This window comes from Oncorhynchus keta, chromosome 34, assembly GCF_023373465.1.
Source record: "Oncorhynchus keta strain PuntledgeMale-10-30-2019 chromosome 34, Oket_V2, whole genome shotgun sequence".
In the NCBI taxonomy this organism is placed as follows: Eukaryota; Metazoa; Chordata; class Actinopteri; order Salmoniformes; family Salmonidae; genus Oncorhynchus; species Oncorhynchus keta.
This window is the reverse complement of record NC_068454.1, coordinates 24,575,457-24,591,778: the sequence shown is the minus strand read 5'-3', so window position 1 is coordinate 24,591,778 and position 16,322 is coordinate 24,575,457. Positions and strand designations below refer to the sequence as shown.

At 44.2% G+C, this 16,322-nt stretch overlaps 1 protein-coding gene across 4 annotated transcripts in view; it reads right to left on the bottom strand.

Moving 5' to 3' along the window:
* The window catches only part of lrch1 (leucine-rich repeats and calponin homology (CH) domain containing 1), a 105,063-nt gene that overhangs the window by 39,623 nt on the left and 49,118 nt on the right, over positions 1-16,322 (bottom strand). For all 4 annotated transcript variants that reach the window (XR_008090093.1, XM_035749549.2, XM_035749551.2 and 1 more), the window contains exons 5-6: positions 1,287-1,423; positions 738-868 (exon numbers count right to left, since the gene is read on the bottom strand). Coding sequence is in view for 3 of the 4 variants with exons in the window: in XM_035749549.2 (XP_035605442.1) it covers positions 738-868; positions 1,287-1,423 (268 nt within the window). In the remaining variant the exon portion in view is untranslated. The remainder of the gene's footprint in view (positions 1-737; positions 869-1,286; positions 1,424-16,322) is intronic.

Genomic DNA, 16,322 nt, shown 5'->3' with positions numbered 1-16,322 from the left:
ACATGGAAGCTAGGTTTAAGGGAAGTTATCCACGGAACAGTCTCCAGACAACTGAAGCGAGATTCTCTCTCCCACACACACACACACACACCTTGTCGTTTCTAGGCCACCTACATTTGCATCCCAAGGGAGCATGTTCACAGATCAGAGTGAAGCATATGGCATTCTGTCCTTATCTTCATTCACACAAACACGCTAGATCCAATTCTGGCCTCACACAGACTTAATCATTATTACCATTCAATATATCAACTTTATGAGAATCCATGTGAATACAGTTCTACTAAAGCATTGGGCCAGGGTGTTGGATCCTTCTACTATGGCTCTATGGCTGAATTATAAATAGCTCTGCTGTTCTTTTCCTCCACTGCCAGGAGTGTGTGTGTGTGAGTGGGATGTGAGTGTGAGTGTCTAAGCTCTCCAGGACAAAAGGAACATTTGTCCTGCCCACGCTTTGCAGTGGGGAGGGTTATAGGGGTGGGGGTGGACATTACAGGGCACATTACAGAACATAACATCCTCCCTCCCTGTAAAACACTTCACTCTCATACACACTGTGAGAGGAAGGCTCAGCAGCAGCACTATAACAACAGGTAGAAATGGAGAATCTGGCAACACTCCGTGGTAAATAAATCAGAGGTTGCCAATACTGGCCCTAGAGAGCCAAAGTGTGTGCAGGCTTTTGTACCAGCCCAGCAATAACAGTTGCCTCCCTGAGGGTTGCCATAGCAACTCACCTGCCAGTGGTGGGGCGTGATAGGCTGAGGCGCTCCATGACAGGCAGGTAGAGAGAGTCAGGCATCTTGTCACTCCGACACGCCTCGATGCTCAGGTACTTAAATACGTGAACTTTTCCCTTTATGCAGATCTAGAAAACAGATGATGATAGAAAAGTAGAAGGTACACAAATAATTCCACTATATGGAAAGCTAAAACAAAATAAACAGTGACATGGTCAATAGAATGCCCTATGATGAATGCTACTACATTCCATTGCAGCATATGTCATGCCAAGCTGTGGAGAAAGCAATAGCCCCATGCAGACCCAGACTAGGGACGGCCATTTGAAGTATTTTCACTATTCAAATAATGACATTTTTTCAGATATCCGGACATTTGAAATACATTGCGTTTTTTGTGAACATTATGTGCTCAGACAAAGCATTTCATTGTTAAAATAGGGCTATATATTTGTACTTTTATGAATAGGCCTACTTGCAAGTAATCAAATACTAACGTCCATTCGGATATTTGATTATCTGTGCCCATCCCTAACCCAGACTGACCTGTGCAGGTGGGCTCTGTAGGGGGTTGTTCTCCAGCTGTAGTGACTGAAGCTGGGACATTTTCCTGTAGCACACTGGGATGGTGGACACCTTGTTACAGGAGAAATCAAACTTCACCAGGGGAAGCTCCGCCAAGTCTGAGGGTGAACACACAATTCCTAGAGTTAGAGGAATAATTATGTGTGTGTGTGTGTGTGTGTGTGTGTGTGTGTGTGTGTGTGTGTGTGTGTGTGTGTGTGTGTGTGTGTGTGAACAGCTCTGGGACTCCAGTGGTCTCCTGAGGGTCCTCGTTGCCAGGGAGCGACATGGAGCTCCATCCACCTATCAGGTGAGAGCTTACAGCCCTGTCCGTCATCCTGGGGAAGAGGGAATATGTCCACAAGAACAACATCTACATAACCCACATCAACAACCCAGTATAAACACCCAGACAACCTCTGAGCAACATCCACAGAACCCAGAGTGTGTGGGCTGACAAGGTCATGACTAGGATCATCAGACATAACTTTCCCCTCTAGAAACCCCCACAGCCCAGCAGGAGCAGTTATGATACTTCAAGGGTTCCTCAATGCCAAAGTTCCACTAACATGGACCATGCCAAAATGTAAAAATAAACTGGAGGAACACATCTTAGGCACTAACCTCGGCACAAACCACTATGGCCCTGTCCATGTGGGAGGAGAGACATAGCTAGGGAACAGAAGAACCCCACAGGCAGAGAGGCTGACTATCACAACATTGGAAAATACTGATCAAATAAATAGCAGCTATTAGGCTGGGTGTTACTGGTGTAGCGTTGTCGTATCATATGTATTTAAATGAGCAACATTGGATAAAGTAGTCCTGGAATCAGACAGAGAGAAAACAGACAGTGAAAGATCAATGACAGAGAGAGAAATATGTTAAATATATTAACAGCCCAGCCAACACATTTGGTTCCTTGGAAGTTGTGGAAACGTACGTTTTTGGTTTCGCATTGGTTCTGGGAACAAAGCTAAGAACGAAAGTGAAAATTTCACCAGTAAATATTTCGGCAGACTCGACAGCCTTGGTACTTCTCTGATAGAGTTCAATGTGTCAAATCGGAGGGTCTGCTGTCCGGACCTCTGGCAGTCTCTATGGGGGTGCCACAGGGTTCAATTCTTGGACCGACTCTTTTCTCTGTATACATCAATGAGGTCGCTCTTGCTGCTGGTGAGTCCCTGATCCACCTCTACGCAGACGACACCATTCTGTATACTTCCGGCCCTTCTTTGGACACTGTGTTAACAACCCTCCAGGCAAGCTTCAATGCCATACAACTCTCCTTCCGTGGCCTCCAATTGCTCTTCAATACAAGTAAAACTAAATGCATGCTCTTCAACCGATCGCTACCTGCACCTACCCGCCTGTCCAACATCACTACTCTGGACGGCTCTGACTTAGAATACGTGGACAACTACAAATACTTAGGTGTCTGGTTAGACTGTAAACTCTCCTTCCAGACCCATATCAAACATCTCCAATCCAAAGTTAAATGTATAATTGGCTTCCTATTTCGCAACAAAGCATCCTTCACTCATGCTGCCAAACATACCCTTGTAAAACTGACCATCCTACCAATCCTCGACTTTGGCGATGTCATTTACAAAATAGCCTCCAATACCCTACTCAACAAATTGGATGCAGCCTATCACAGTGCAATCCGTTTTGTCACCAAAGCCCCATATACTACCCACCATTGCGGGTAGTCCCCCCTTATCTCAGCTCGCTGGTCACCATAGCATCTCCCACCTGTAGCACACGCTCCAGCAGGTATATCTCTCTAGTCACCCCCAAAACCAATTCTTTCTTTGGCCGCCTCTCCTTCCAGTTCTCTGCTGCCAATGACTGGAACGAACTACAAAAATCTCTGAAACTGGAAACACTTATCTCCCTCACTAGCTTTAAGCACCAACTGTCAGAGCATCTTACAGATTACTGCACCTGTACATTTACATTTACATTTAAGTCATTTAGCAGACGCTCTTATCCAGAGCATAATTTAGCCCAAACAACTACCTCTTTCCCAACTGTATTTAATTTATTTATTTATTTTGCTCCTTTGCACCCCATTATTTGTATTTCTACTTTGCACATTCTTCCATTGCAAAACTACCATTCCAGTGTTTTACTTGCTATATTGTATTTACTTTGCCACCATGGCCTTTTTTGCCTTTACCTCCCTTCTCACCTAATTTGCTCACATTGTATATAGACTTGTTTCTACTGTATTATTGACTGTATGTTTGTTTTACTCCATGTGTAACTCTGTGTTGTTGTATCTGTCGAACTGCTTTGCTTTATCTTGGCCAGGTCGCAATTGTAAATGAGAACTTGTTCTCAACTTGCCTACCTGGTTAAATAAAGGTGAAATAAATAAATAAATAAAAATAAATAAATAAAAGGTTGAAGGCAGGTTCTGAGAACGTTTTAATATGGTTCCCTAACATTTTCCTGGGAGGTTTTATTAATGTTCTGATAATTATTGGAATATTGGAAGGTAAGTAAATAACATTGAGAACATGATGCAATAAGACGTTTTATAACACCGTTAGCTTAGTTTGGGTTAAATGTTTTGAACTCCATACACAGAAATTCTGATAAAATGACTAAATAGAACAATGAGGAAACCTGTAAAAAGCAAAAGTACTGAAATTCCCACAGAAGAACGTTGTTTCTTAAAAGTTCTCTGAACATGAGGAATCCTGAAGTACAGAAATTCTCAGCTAAGAAACATATGGTTCTCAGAACGTTATGAGCTAGCTGAGTATCCTGCACCATTCCCATAAGTTTGTGGGAGGGTTGTATGCTAAATAATCACAGGACAAGCAAGCTCTCACAAAGCTCTCACAAAACACATGCTTCTCAGAACATTACGTGCTAGCTAGGAGAGAAAGAGTAACAGACAGAGCTAGAGAGTTTCAGAGTTTCTGTGCCAGCAACACATTCCTCAAAAAGGTCGAAATTCAAGCGAAACAATGACGACTATATCTCTCTGACAACCTTTTAGAATTAAAATCCCTGAGATGAAAGATAAATATTGGCTTGGAGGACATGAGGGTGAGCTCCAAATATAATTTTTTTTAACCAACCAGTATTCTACTCTTCTTAATTAGCTGAAATGAGAAAGTCTGTCACATCCTCTTCCCTCAAGGTCACCCCTTAAAATACAGCTGAGGGACTTCCACCATCATTCAGTCTAAAAAGGGAGACATCTCATTCTGAATAGTACAGTAAATAAATCAATTCCATTTCCCAAGCTTTCAAGAACTTTACCAACATTTTCTACAACAGGATTTCAACCTCCAGACAATATTTTCAGAATCTATATCACCTACTGCATTTCCTATTCCCCAAATTGGGTACACGCGATGCCCCTCAGGGGTACCCCAAATAAAAATGTGATTCACATTATTTTACATTTGTGGCTTTTTCAAGAATCTCAAATATAAAATACATTTTGATTTGTTTAACAGTTTTTTGGTTATGACATGATTCCATATGTGTTATTTCATAGTGTTGATGTCTTCACTATTATTTTACAATGTAGAAAATAGGGAAAAATGAAGATAAACCCTTGAATGAGTAGGTGTTTTGACCGGTAGCGTATGTGAGAGTGGATTCTCGACCCTCACTAGTATGAAAACTAAACACAGGCACAGACTGTGTGTGGGAAATGACTTAACACTGAGATTCTCTCCAACATAACCCAACATTGCAGAGTTACATGCATCCTTTCAAGCACACCCTTCTCATTAACCAGTGGTAAGTAATTCACAATTTCGATTAACAAATAAGGTTTTAATAAATATTTTTTCCATTTACCCCCCAATTTCGTGTTTCCAATTGGTAGTTACAGTCTTGTCTCATCGCTGCAACTTCCGTACGAACTCGGGAGAGGCGAAGGTCGAGAGCCGTGCGTTCTCCGAAACCCAAGCCACACTGCTTCTTGACACAATGCCCACTTAAACTGGAAGCCAGCCGCACCAACGTGTCAGAGGAAACACCGTATACCTGGCGACAGTGTCAGCCTGCACTGCGACCAGCCCGCCACAGAAGTCACCAATGCGCGATGGGACAAGGACATCCCTGCTGGCCAAACCCTCCCCTAATCTGGACGATGCTGGGCCAATTGTGCGCCACCCCATGGGTCTCCCGGTCGCGGCCAGCTGCGACAGAGCCTGGACTCGAACCCAGAATCTCTAGGGGCACAGCTAGCACTGCCTTAGACCACTGCACGACTCGGGAGGCCCCAAATAAGGTTTTATATGTAAGATGGCTAAATAAAGAGCAAAATAATTTATTATTATTATTTGTGCCTTGGTCCTATAAGAGCTCTTTGTCACTTCCCACGAGCCCGGTTGTGACAAAAACTTACACTAGTTCTTATGTTTAATAAATGTATCGTACAGTGTGTATGTGTGTGTGGCAGGCTTAGAATGATGTCAAAAAACAACATTTGAGAGTGCGCTGACCCTGGTGCTAGAGGGGGTACAGCTGACCCTGGTGCTCGAGGGGGTACAGCTGACCCTGGTGCTCGAGGGGGTACAGCTGACCCTGGTGCTAGAGGGGGTACAGCTGACCCTGGTGCTAGAGGGGGTACAGCTGACCCTGGTGCTAGAGGGGGTATACAGCTGACCCTGGTGCTAGAGGGGGTATACAGCTGACCCTGGTGCTAGAGGGGGTATACAGCTGACCCTGGTGCTAGAGGGGGTATACAGCTGACCCTGGTGCTAGAGGGGGTATACAGCTGACCCTGGTGCTAGAGGGGGTATACAGCTGACCCTGGTGCTAGAGGGGGTATATAGCTGACCCTGGTGCTAGAGGGGGTATACAGCTGACCCTGGTGCTAGAGGGGGTATACAGCTGACCCTGGTGCTAGAGGGGGTATACAGCTGACCCTGGTGCTAGAGGGGGTATACAGCTGACCCTGGTGCTAGAGGGGGTATACAGCTTACCCTGGTGCTAGAGGGGGTATACAGCTGACCCTGGTGCTAGAGGGGGTACAGCTGACCCTGGTGCTAGAGGGGGTACAGCTGACCCTGGTGCTAGAGGGGGTACAGCTGATCCTGGTGCTAGAGGGGGTATACAGCTGACCCTGGTGCTAGAGGGGGTATACAGCTGACCCTGGTGCTAGAGGGGGTACAGCTGACCCTGGTGCTAGAGGGGGTACAGCTGACCCTGGTGCTAGAGGGGGTACAGCTGACCCTGGTGCTAGAGGGGGTATACAGCTGGACGTTGAATGAAGGGGTACGGGACAATAAAACGTTTGGGAACCACTGACCTACTGAATCAGTAACCATAGGAATTTCCAAAAACCAACAAAGAAACCCTTTCCTTCAGTAAACCTCAAAAGGCAAGATGACTAAAATACTTGAGTGCCTTGGTGGTCCAGTAAGGGTGTTTCAACAAAAAGACATTTGAGGAGGGACGCAACGAAAGTTCAACAACCATTCATCTAAAACCCGATTTCCCAACATCCCCTCCTCCCCAGGGCTCTCGTCCAATCCACTATCTCCTCTCCTGTCCTCCACTAACAGAGTTGAGCCTCCTGGCCAGATTAAGGCTCATCAATCAAACCCAGAGAGGATGGAGCATCTGCAGCGGGATCATAAAGCACTTTCTGTAAATCTGCAAGAGACACGCACACGAGGAAAATATGTAGTAAGACTGGTCGGAAAAATACTCTTGTCCATCATTCAGACAACGAAAGGTTCTGACAGATGGTGGGTGGCGTCTCTGGGACAGAGAGCTGTCCTGTCACAGACGTATTTTACTAGACCTCTCAAACCACAAAGACCACTGCTAAAATACCCCTAGACCCTAAGACATACCAGGAGACTGGATCATAGACATCATATATCTGTCTGAGACAGACATACACTGAACAAAAATATGAAAAATGCAACATGTAAAAGTGTTGGTCCCATGATTAATGAGTTGAAATAAAACATTCCCCAAAGGTTCCATATGCACAAAAAACCTTTTGCTCTCAAACTTTGCGCAGACATTTGTTTACATCCCTCTTAGTGAGTTTTTCTTCATTGCCAAGATAATCCATTCATCTTACAGGTGTAGCATATCAAGACGCTCATTAAACGGCATGATCATTACACAGGCGCACCTTGTGCTGGGTACAATAAAAGGTCACTAAAACAGGGGTGGGCAATTCCAGTCCTCCAGGGCCTGATTGATGTCAGTTTCTCCCCAGCCCCAGCTAACACACCTGACTAGAATAAACACCTAATCATGATCTTCAGTTTAGAATGCAATTTGATTAAATCAGCTGTGTTTTCTAGGGATGGAGAAAAAGTGTGACACCAATCAGGCCCTCAAGGACTGGAGTCCCCCCCCCGCTCTAAAATGTTCAGTTGTAGGGTAAGTAAGGGTAAGTAATCACAGAACACAATGCCACAGACGTTCCAAGTTGAGGGAGTGTGCAATTGGCATGCTGACTGCAGGAATGTCCACCAGATCTGTTGCCAGAGAATTTAATGTTAATTTCTCTACCATAAACTGCCTCCAATGTCATTTTAGAGAATTTGGCAGTACGTCCAACCTGTCGCAGCAGACCATGTGTAACCATGCCAACCCAGGACCTTCAAATCCGGCTTCTTCACCTGCGGGATCGTCTGAGACAAGCCACCTGGACAGCTGATGAAACGGTGGGTTTGCACAACAGAATAATTTCTGAACAAACTGTCAGAAAGTCTCAGGGAAGCTCATCTGTGTGCTCGTCGTCCTTACCAGGGTCTTGACCTAGTGCAGTTTGGCGTCGTAACCGACTTCAGTGGGCAAATGCTCATCTTCGATGGCCACTGACACGCTGGAGAAGTGTGATCTTCATAGATGAATCCCTGTTTCAACTGTAGCAGGCAGTTTGGGCATCGTGTGGGTGAGCAGTTTGCTGGTGTCATCGTTGTGACCAGAGTGCCCTACGGTGGCGTTATGATATGGGTAGGCATAAGCTACAGACAACAAACACAATTACATTTTATCAGTGGCAATTTGAAGGCACAAAGATACAGTGACAAGATCCTGAAGCTCATTGTTGTGCCATTCATCCGCCGCCATCATCTCATGTTTCAGCATGATAACGCACCGCCCCTTTACACAATCTGTACACAATTCCTGGACGTTGAAAATGTCCCAGTTCTTCCATGGCCTGCATACTCACCAGACATGTCACCCATTGAGCATGTTTAGGATGCTCTGGATTGACGTGTATGACAGCGTGTTCCAGTTCCCGCCAATATCCACCAACTTTGCACAGCCATTGAAGAGGAGTGGGACAACATTCCACAGGCCACAATTAACAGTCTGATCAACTCTATGAGAAGGAGATGTGTTGCGCTGCATGAGGCAAATGGTGGTCACACCAGATACTGACTGATTTTATGATCCACGCCCCTACTTTATTTTTAAAGGTCTCTGTGACCAACAGAGGCATATCTGTATTCCAAGTCATGTGAAATCCACAATGTAGGGCCTAATCAATTTATCTGAATTGACTGATCTCCTTATATGAACTGTAACTCAGTAAAATTTTTGAAATTGTTGCATTTTGTGTTTATATTTTTGTTCAGTGGGTCTGTGATTTGGCTGGGCTCAGATATCAGTTACTTGGAATATAGTTCAGAATATATAAACACATTCAGCAGGGCTGTGACCAATGTTCCCTCAAACTTTTTGGGGCACTGAGAAAATGTTTGGTCTTGTGAGCAGAAACCTGGTAATTGTGAGAATTTTGCTTACAGTGAACACTGAGGCTGTATCCTTAGTAGCCGATAGTAGCCGATAGGCTATTGTGGCAATTTGAGTATAACGTAGTTCTACCAACAAAACAAAACGGAGAAAATCCCATTACATTATTACATGTAAATAGCTTTTGATTTCTATGATTATAGTCTACAGTAGCCTATACGTGCTGTTCAATGCAGGCCTACATTGCATGAGACTTTTAAACACGTTTTTACATTATGAAGGGCTTGACATTAATTAATGATGTTTTACTTGGTCTGTGACACTATAGGCCAAATATGTTTTAGGTTATGTTAATTTGTATTGTGTTGTAGGATGCAAAAAAACCCTTAACAATGAATTATCATTACCATACAGAGAATTAGACAATGTAGCCTACCCCTCTGCCGATTGGCTTATTTGCACAGTCAAGCAAGTCTAAAAATACAACACTGCCCCTTTATGACATAAGCTTTTTACCTGACTGGCTGTTCAAAGACAACTTGAAATGTAGCCTACACGTTTTGTGCTCTTGTAGGAACCAGTAACACCCCATTGCTGAACTATACTTATCTATAACTGGGCTAATAACTCGCCAACTAGCAAAAAATATCAACAAATGTGAACACGTGCGGATCAAATCTGAAAAACCCTTTATTTAACTTGGCAAGTCAGTTAAGAACAAATTCTTATTTTCAATGATGGCCTAGGAACAGTGGGTTAACTGCCTGTTCAAGGGCAGAACGACAGATTTGTACCTTGTCAGCTCAGGGATTTGAACTTGCAACCTTCCGGTTACGACTCCAACGCTCTAACCACTAGGCTACCCTGCCGCCCCATATGCCGCCCCATATAGCGCGAACAATCAAATTCCATCTCTCGCTTGCATCTCTGCGCGGCAATCATGGAGGTAATCTGTTGTGCACACGCGCAATTTATAGTGAACGTTAGCTATGATTGAATAATTGAATAACCGTGTAACTGACCGTTATGAACACTGCCAATAAAATAACCATCAAAACTTTTTAAAATAGGCCCTACATTCATTAACTTTATTTTCATGTACAGTGCATTGGGAAACTATTCAGAACCCTTCACTTTTCCACATTTTGTATTCTGCCACATTCTAAATAGGATTAAATTGTTTCCCCCCTCAATCTACACACAATACCCCATGCATGACAAGGCAAAAACAGGTTCAGAAATTTTAGCAAAAACAAAAACATTATTATAAAAAGAAGAGAAATGTAACATTTACACAAGTATTCAGACCCTATACGAAGAACCTTTGGCAGAGATTACAGCCACGAGTTTTCTTAGATACAGTATGAGGCTACAAACTTGGCACACCTGTATTTGGAGAGTTTCTTCCATTCTTCTCTGCAGATCCTCTATCATATCTAATTTCAGGTCTCTCCAGAGCTGTTAGATCGGGTTCAAGTCTGGGATCTGGCTGGGCCACTCAAGGACATTCAGAGACTTGTCCCAAAGCCACTTCTGCTTTGTCTTGGCTGTGTGCTTAGGGTCATTGTCCTGTTGGAAGGTGAACCTTCGCCCCAGTCTGAGGTCATGAGAACTTTGGAGCAGGTTTTCATCAAGGACCTCTCTGTACTTTGATCCGTTCATCTTTGCCTTGATCCTGACAAGTCTCCCAGTCCCTGCCGCTGAAAAACATACCCACAGCATGATGCTGCCACTACCATGCTTCACCATAGGCAGCATTCGCACAAAACATGAACCACCGCATTTAACCATTGAAAGATGACTGGGAATATGGCCGAATATAAACAGTGTAGTTATTTAATCTGCAAGGCAATCAAACAAGACAAATGTCGGTATAGGGACAAAGTGGAGTCGGAATTCAACGGCTCAGACACGAGACGTATGTGGCAGGGTCTACAGGCAATTACGGACTACAAAAAGAAAACCAGCCACGGACACAGATGTCTTCCATCCAGACAAACTAAACACCTTCTTTGCCCGCTTTGAGGATAATACAGTGCCACCGACGCGGCCCGCTACCAAGGACTGCGGGCCCCCCCCTCTCCTTCTCCGTGCCCGACGTGAGAAAGACAATTAAACGTGTTAACCCCCGTAAGGTTGCTGGCCCAGACGGCATCCCTAGCCGCGTCCTCAGAGAATATGCAGACCAGCTGGCTGGTGTGTTTATGGACATATTAAATCACTCCCTATCCCAGTCTGCTGTCCCCACATGCTTCAAGATGGCCACCATTGTTCCTGTACCCAAGAAGGCAAAGGTAACTGACCTAAATGACAATCACCCCGTAGCACTCACTTCTGTCATCATGAAGTGCTTTGAGAGACAAGTTAAGGATCAAATCACATCCACCTTACCTGCCACACTAGACCCACTTCAGTTTGCATACCACCCCAACAGGTTCACAGACGATGCAATCACCGTCACACGGCCCTATCCCATCTGGACAAGAGGAACACCAAAGTAAGAACGCTGTTCATTGACTACAGCTCAGCATTCAACACCATAGTACCCTCCAAGCTCATCATTAAGCTTCAGGCCCTGCGTCTCAACCCCTCCCTGTGTAATTGGGTCCTGGACTTCCTGGCGGGCTGCCCCCAGGTGGTAAAGGTAGGAAACAACATCTCCACTTCGCTAATCCTCAACACTGGAGCCCCACAAGGGTGTGTGCTCAGCCCCCTCCTGTACTCCCGGTTCACCCCTGACTGCGTGGCCATGCACGCCTTCAACTCAATCATCAAGTTCGCAGAGAACAGAGGTGGGCTTGATTACCAACAGCGACGAAACCACCTACAGGGAGGAGGTGAGGGCACTCGGAATGTGATGTCAGGAAAACAACCTCTCACTCATCATCAACAAAACAAAGGAGATGATCGTGGACTTCAGGAAACAGCAGAGGTAGCACCCCCTATCCACATCGATGGGACAGCAGTGGAGAAAGTGGACACATCACGGACAAACTGAAATGGTCCACCCACACAGACAGTGTGATGAAGAAGGCACAACACCACTTCTTCAAATTTCTTCAGCCTCCTGAGGTTGTCTTGTCACCTAAATCCTTCAAACTTTTACAGACGCACAATTGAGAGCATCCCGTCGAGCTGTTTCACCGCCTGGTACGGCAACTGCACCTCCCTCAACCACAAGGCTCTCCAGAGGTTTGTGCGGTCTGCACAACACATCACCGGGGGCAAACTACCTGTCCTCCAGGACACCTACAGCACCCGATGTCACAGGAAGGCCAAAAAGGCAATCAAGAACAACAACCACCCAAACCACTGCCTATTCACCCCACTACCATCCAGAAAGCGAGGTCAGTACAAGTGCATCAAAGCTGGGACAGAGAGACTGAAAGACAGCTTCTCTCTCAAGGCCATCAGACAGTTAAACAGCCATCACTAACACAGAGAGGCAGCTGCCTACATACAGACTCGAATCATTGGCCACTTTAATAAATGGATCACTAGTCACTTTAAATAATGCCACTTTAATGTTTACATATCTTACATTGCTAATCTCATATGTATATACTGTATTTTATACCATCTATTGCATCTTGCCTATGCTGCTCGGTCATCGCTCAACCATATATTTTTATTTACATATTCTTATTCTTTCCCTTTACATTTGTGTGTATTAGGTAGTTGTTGTGGAAATGTTCGATTACTTGTTAGATATTACTGCACTGTCGGAACTAGAAGCACAAGCATTTCACTACACTCGCATTAACATCTGCTAACCATATGTATGTGACCAATAAAATGTGTTTTGACTTGATTAGGGATGGTGCCAGGTTTCCTCCAGACGTCACGCTTGGCATTCAGGCCAAATAGTTCAATCTTGGTTTCATCAGAACAGAATCTTGTTTCTCATAGAGTCTTTAGGTGACTTTTGGCAAACTCCAAGTGGGCTGTCATGTGCATTTTACTGAATAGTGGCTTCCGTCTGGCCATTCTCCCATATAGGCCTGATTGGTGGAGTGCTGCAGAGATGATTGTCCTTCTGGAAGGTTTTCCCATCTCCACAGAGGAACCTTGGTCACTTCCCCGACCAAGGTCCTTCTCCCCCGATTGCTCAGTTTGGCTGGGTGGCAGCAGAAATGTTTTGGTACCATTCCCCAGATCTGTGCCTCGACACAATCCTGTCTCGGATCTCTACGGACAATTCCTTCAACCTCATGGCTTGGTTTTGGCTCTGAATTGCACTGTCAACTGTGGGATCTTATATAGACAGGTGTGTGCCTTTCAAAATAATTTCCAATAAATAGAATTTACCACAGGTGGACTACAATCAAGTTGTAACAACATATCAAGAATGATCAATGGAAACAGGATGCACCGGAGCTCAATTTCAAGTCTCATAGCTAAGGGGCTGAATACTTTTGTAAATATGGTATTTTTAAATTTTTTTATACATTATAGCAAAAATTTCTAAAAAAAATCTGTTTTCTCTTTGTGTAGATTGCTGAGGATGAAAAAAAAATCAATTTTAGAATAGGGCTATAAAGTAACAAAATGTGGGAAAGGTCAAGGGATCTTAATACTTTCCGAAGGCACTGCATGCAGTTAAGATTTCCCTTCACTGGAACTAAAGGGGTCTAGCCCAAAGACCATTATTCTTCCTCCACCAAACTTTACAGTCGACACTGTGCATTGGGGCAGGTAGCTTTCTCCTGGCATCCGCCAAACCCACATTCATCCGTTGGACTGCCAGATGGTGAAGCGTGATTCATCACTCCAGAGAATGCGTTTCCACTGCTCCAGAGTCCGATGGCGGCGAGCTTAACACCAATCCAGCCGACTCTTGGCATGGTGATCTTAGGCTTTTGTGTGGCAGCTCAGCCACTTTAATGAAGCTCCCGACTAACAGTTTTTGTGCTGACGTTGCTTCCAGAGGCAGTTTGGAACTCGGTATTGAGTGTTAAAAACGAGAACAGACGATTTATACGCGCTTCAGCATTCGGCGGTCCTTGTTCTGTGAGCTTGTGTGGCCTACCACTTCGCGGCTGAGCCGATGTTGCTGCTAGACGTTGCCACGTCACAATAATAGCACTTAGTTTACCGGGGCAGCTCTAGCAAGGCAGAATTTTGACAAACTGAAAATAAAGATGTACAGTGTATTCGGAAAGTATTCAGACCCCTGCCGTTTCCCACATTTTGTTACATTAGCCTTATTCTAAAATTGATTAAATACATTCAAATCTGAATTAAACACAATAACCCAGAATAACAAAGTGAAAACAGGTTTTTTGAAGTACTTACAAACGTATAAAAATATATATATATAAAAAAAAAAACGTATTTACTTAAGTTTTCAGACCTGGAGCAAACATGCTCCAGAGCGCTCACAACCTCAGACTGGGGCGAAAGGTTCACCTTCCAACAGCACAACGACCCTAAGTACACAGCCAAGAAAAAGCAGGAGTGGCTTCGGAACAAGTCTCTGAATGTCCTTGAGTGGCCCAGCCAGAGCCCGGACTTGAATCCGATTGAACATCTCTGGAGGGACCTGAAAATAGGGGTCCAGCGACGCTCCCCATCCAACCTGACCGAACTTGAGAGGATCTGCAGAGAAGAATGGGAGAAACTCCCCAAATACAGGTGTGCCAAGCTTGTAGCATCAAACACAAGACGACTCAATGCTGTAATCATTGTCAAAGGTGCTTCAACAAACTACTGAGTAAAAGGTCTGAATATTTTATGCAAATGTGATATTTCCATTTAAAAAAATATTATATATATTTAAAAAACATCTAAAACCTGTTTTTGCTTTGTCATTATGGGGTATTGTGTGTAGATTGATGGGAAAAAAACAATTTAATCAATTTTAGAACAATGTTGGATTCTGTGCTTCCAACATTGTGGCAACAGTTTGGGGAAGACCCTTTCCTGTTCCAGCATGACAATGCCCCCATGCACAAAGCGAGGTCCATACAGAAATGGTTTGTCAAGATCGGTATGGAAGAACTTGACTGGCCTGCACAGAGCCCTGACCTCAATCCCATCGAACACCTTTGGGATGAATTGGAACCCCAACTGCGGGCCTAATCGCCAAACATCAGTGCCTGAATGCTCGTGGATGAATGGAAGCAAGTCCCCGCAGCAATGTTCCAACATCTAGAGGAAAGCCTTCCAAGAAGAGTGGAGGCTGTTATAGCAGCAAAGGGGGGACCATCTCCGTATTAATGTCCATGATTTTGAAATTTGACAAGCAGGTGTCGACATACTTTTGGTCATGTAGTGCAACTACACCTGCATAGGCTATAGCCTACTTTATTGAATTGAGACCAACACACCTGATCTCTAATGTACTGAACTTGGAGCAGCAAGAATGATGACAGCTACAACTGCTACTTTTGCATATAGGATATAGTCTACCTTTTTAGGAGGCCGATTTGCCAGCAGAGACAAATACATGAGTAGCTACTATCTTGTTAGTGGCTACTATCAATACTTATTGTAAGTGAAAAGGCACAATGCTCGCTCACCATAGTAGCCTAACCTATGAGCGCGTTGTCTTTTCTTTTAAAATTATTTTAAAAATTTTACATTTATTTTTTACCCCTTTTCTCCCCAATTTCGTGGTATCCAATTGTTAGTAGCTACTATCTTGTCTCATCGCCCAACTCGGAGAGGAGAGGTGAGCTACTGAAGTAGAAGTAGCAAATGATGTGTGAATAATGCTGTATGTGTTTTAATAAAATAGGTAGGCTCAGGCTGACGCATACAAAGCAGAAGAATTACTGTTGCCAAATAATCTGTGGGACAACAAAAATATTTTAATCGCAAAGTCATCTGTCTGACTGCCTGCTCCCGCCACCCGCAGCATGAAAAATGCAGATAGCGCCACAATGATCTCTGTCGGGACACGCAGGTCCCATGGGACGCCCTAACTGTAACCTCAAATTCCAAGACCATAAATCCCGTGGCGGTTCGCAACTCAAAACTACCTCTAGAGTGGGTGTGTCCAAACATTTGACTGGTAATGTATATATCCACACACACACACATCTTTTAACAATATATTTTCCTTTATTATTATTTTCAGCTAACCCTACCACCCCTCCCCTAATTGAAGTAAACTAATGAACAACACTTAGGCTTCTACTTCCAGCTTATACCCACTATATACACTTTAAGGACACAATCTATTTGACAATAGTTATATTTTGTTTGTTTTTTGTCTTGTCCTTCCTCTACCCTCAACTTCTCCCATCTATTTCTGATGTCCATCCCTCTTGATTTCGATTTGCCATATAATGTTCAACTGTTGCTTTT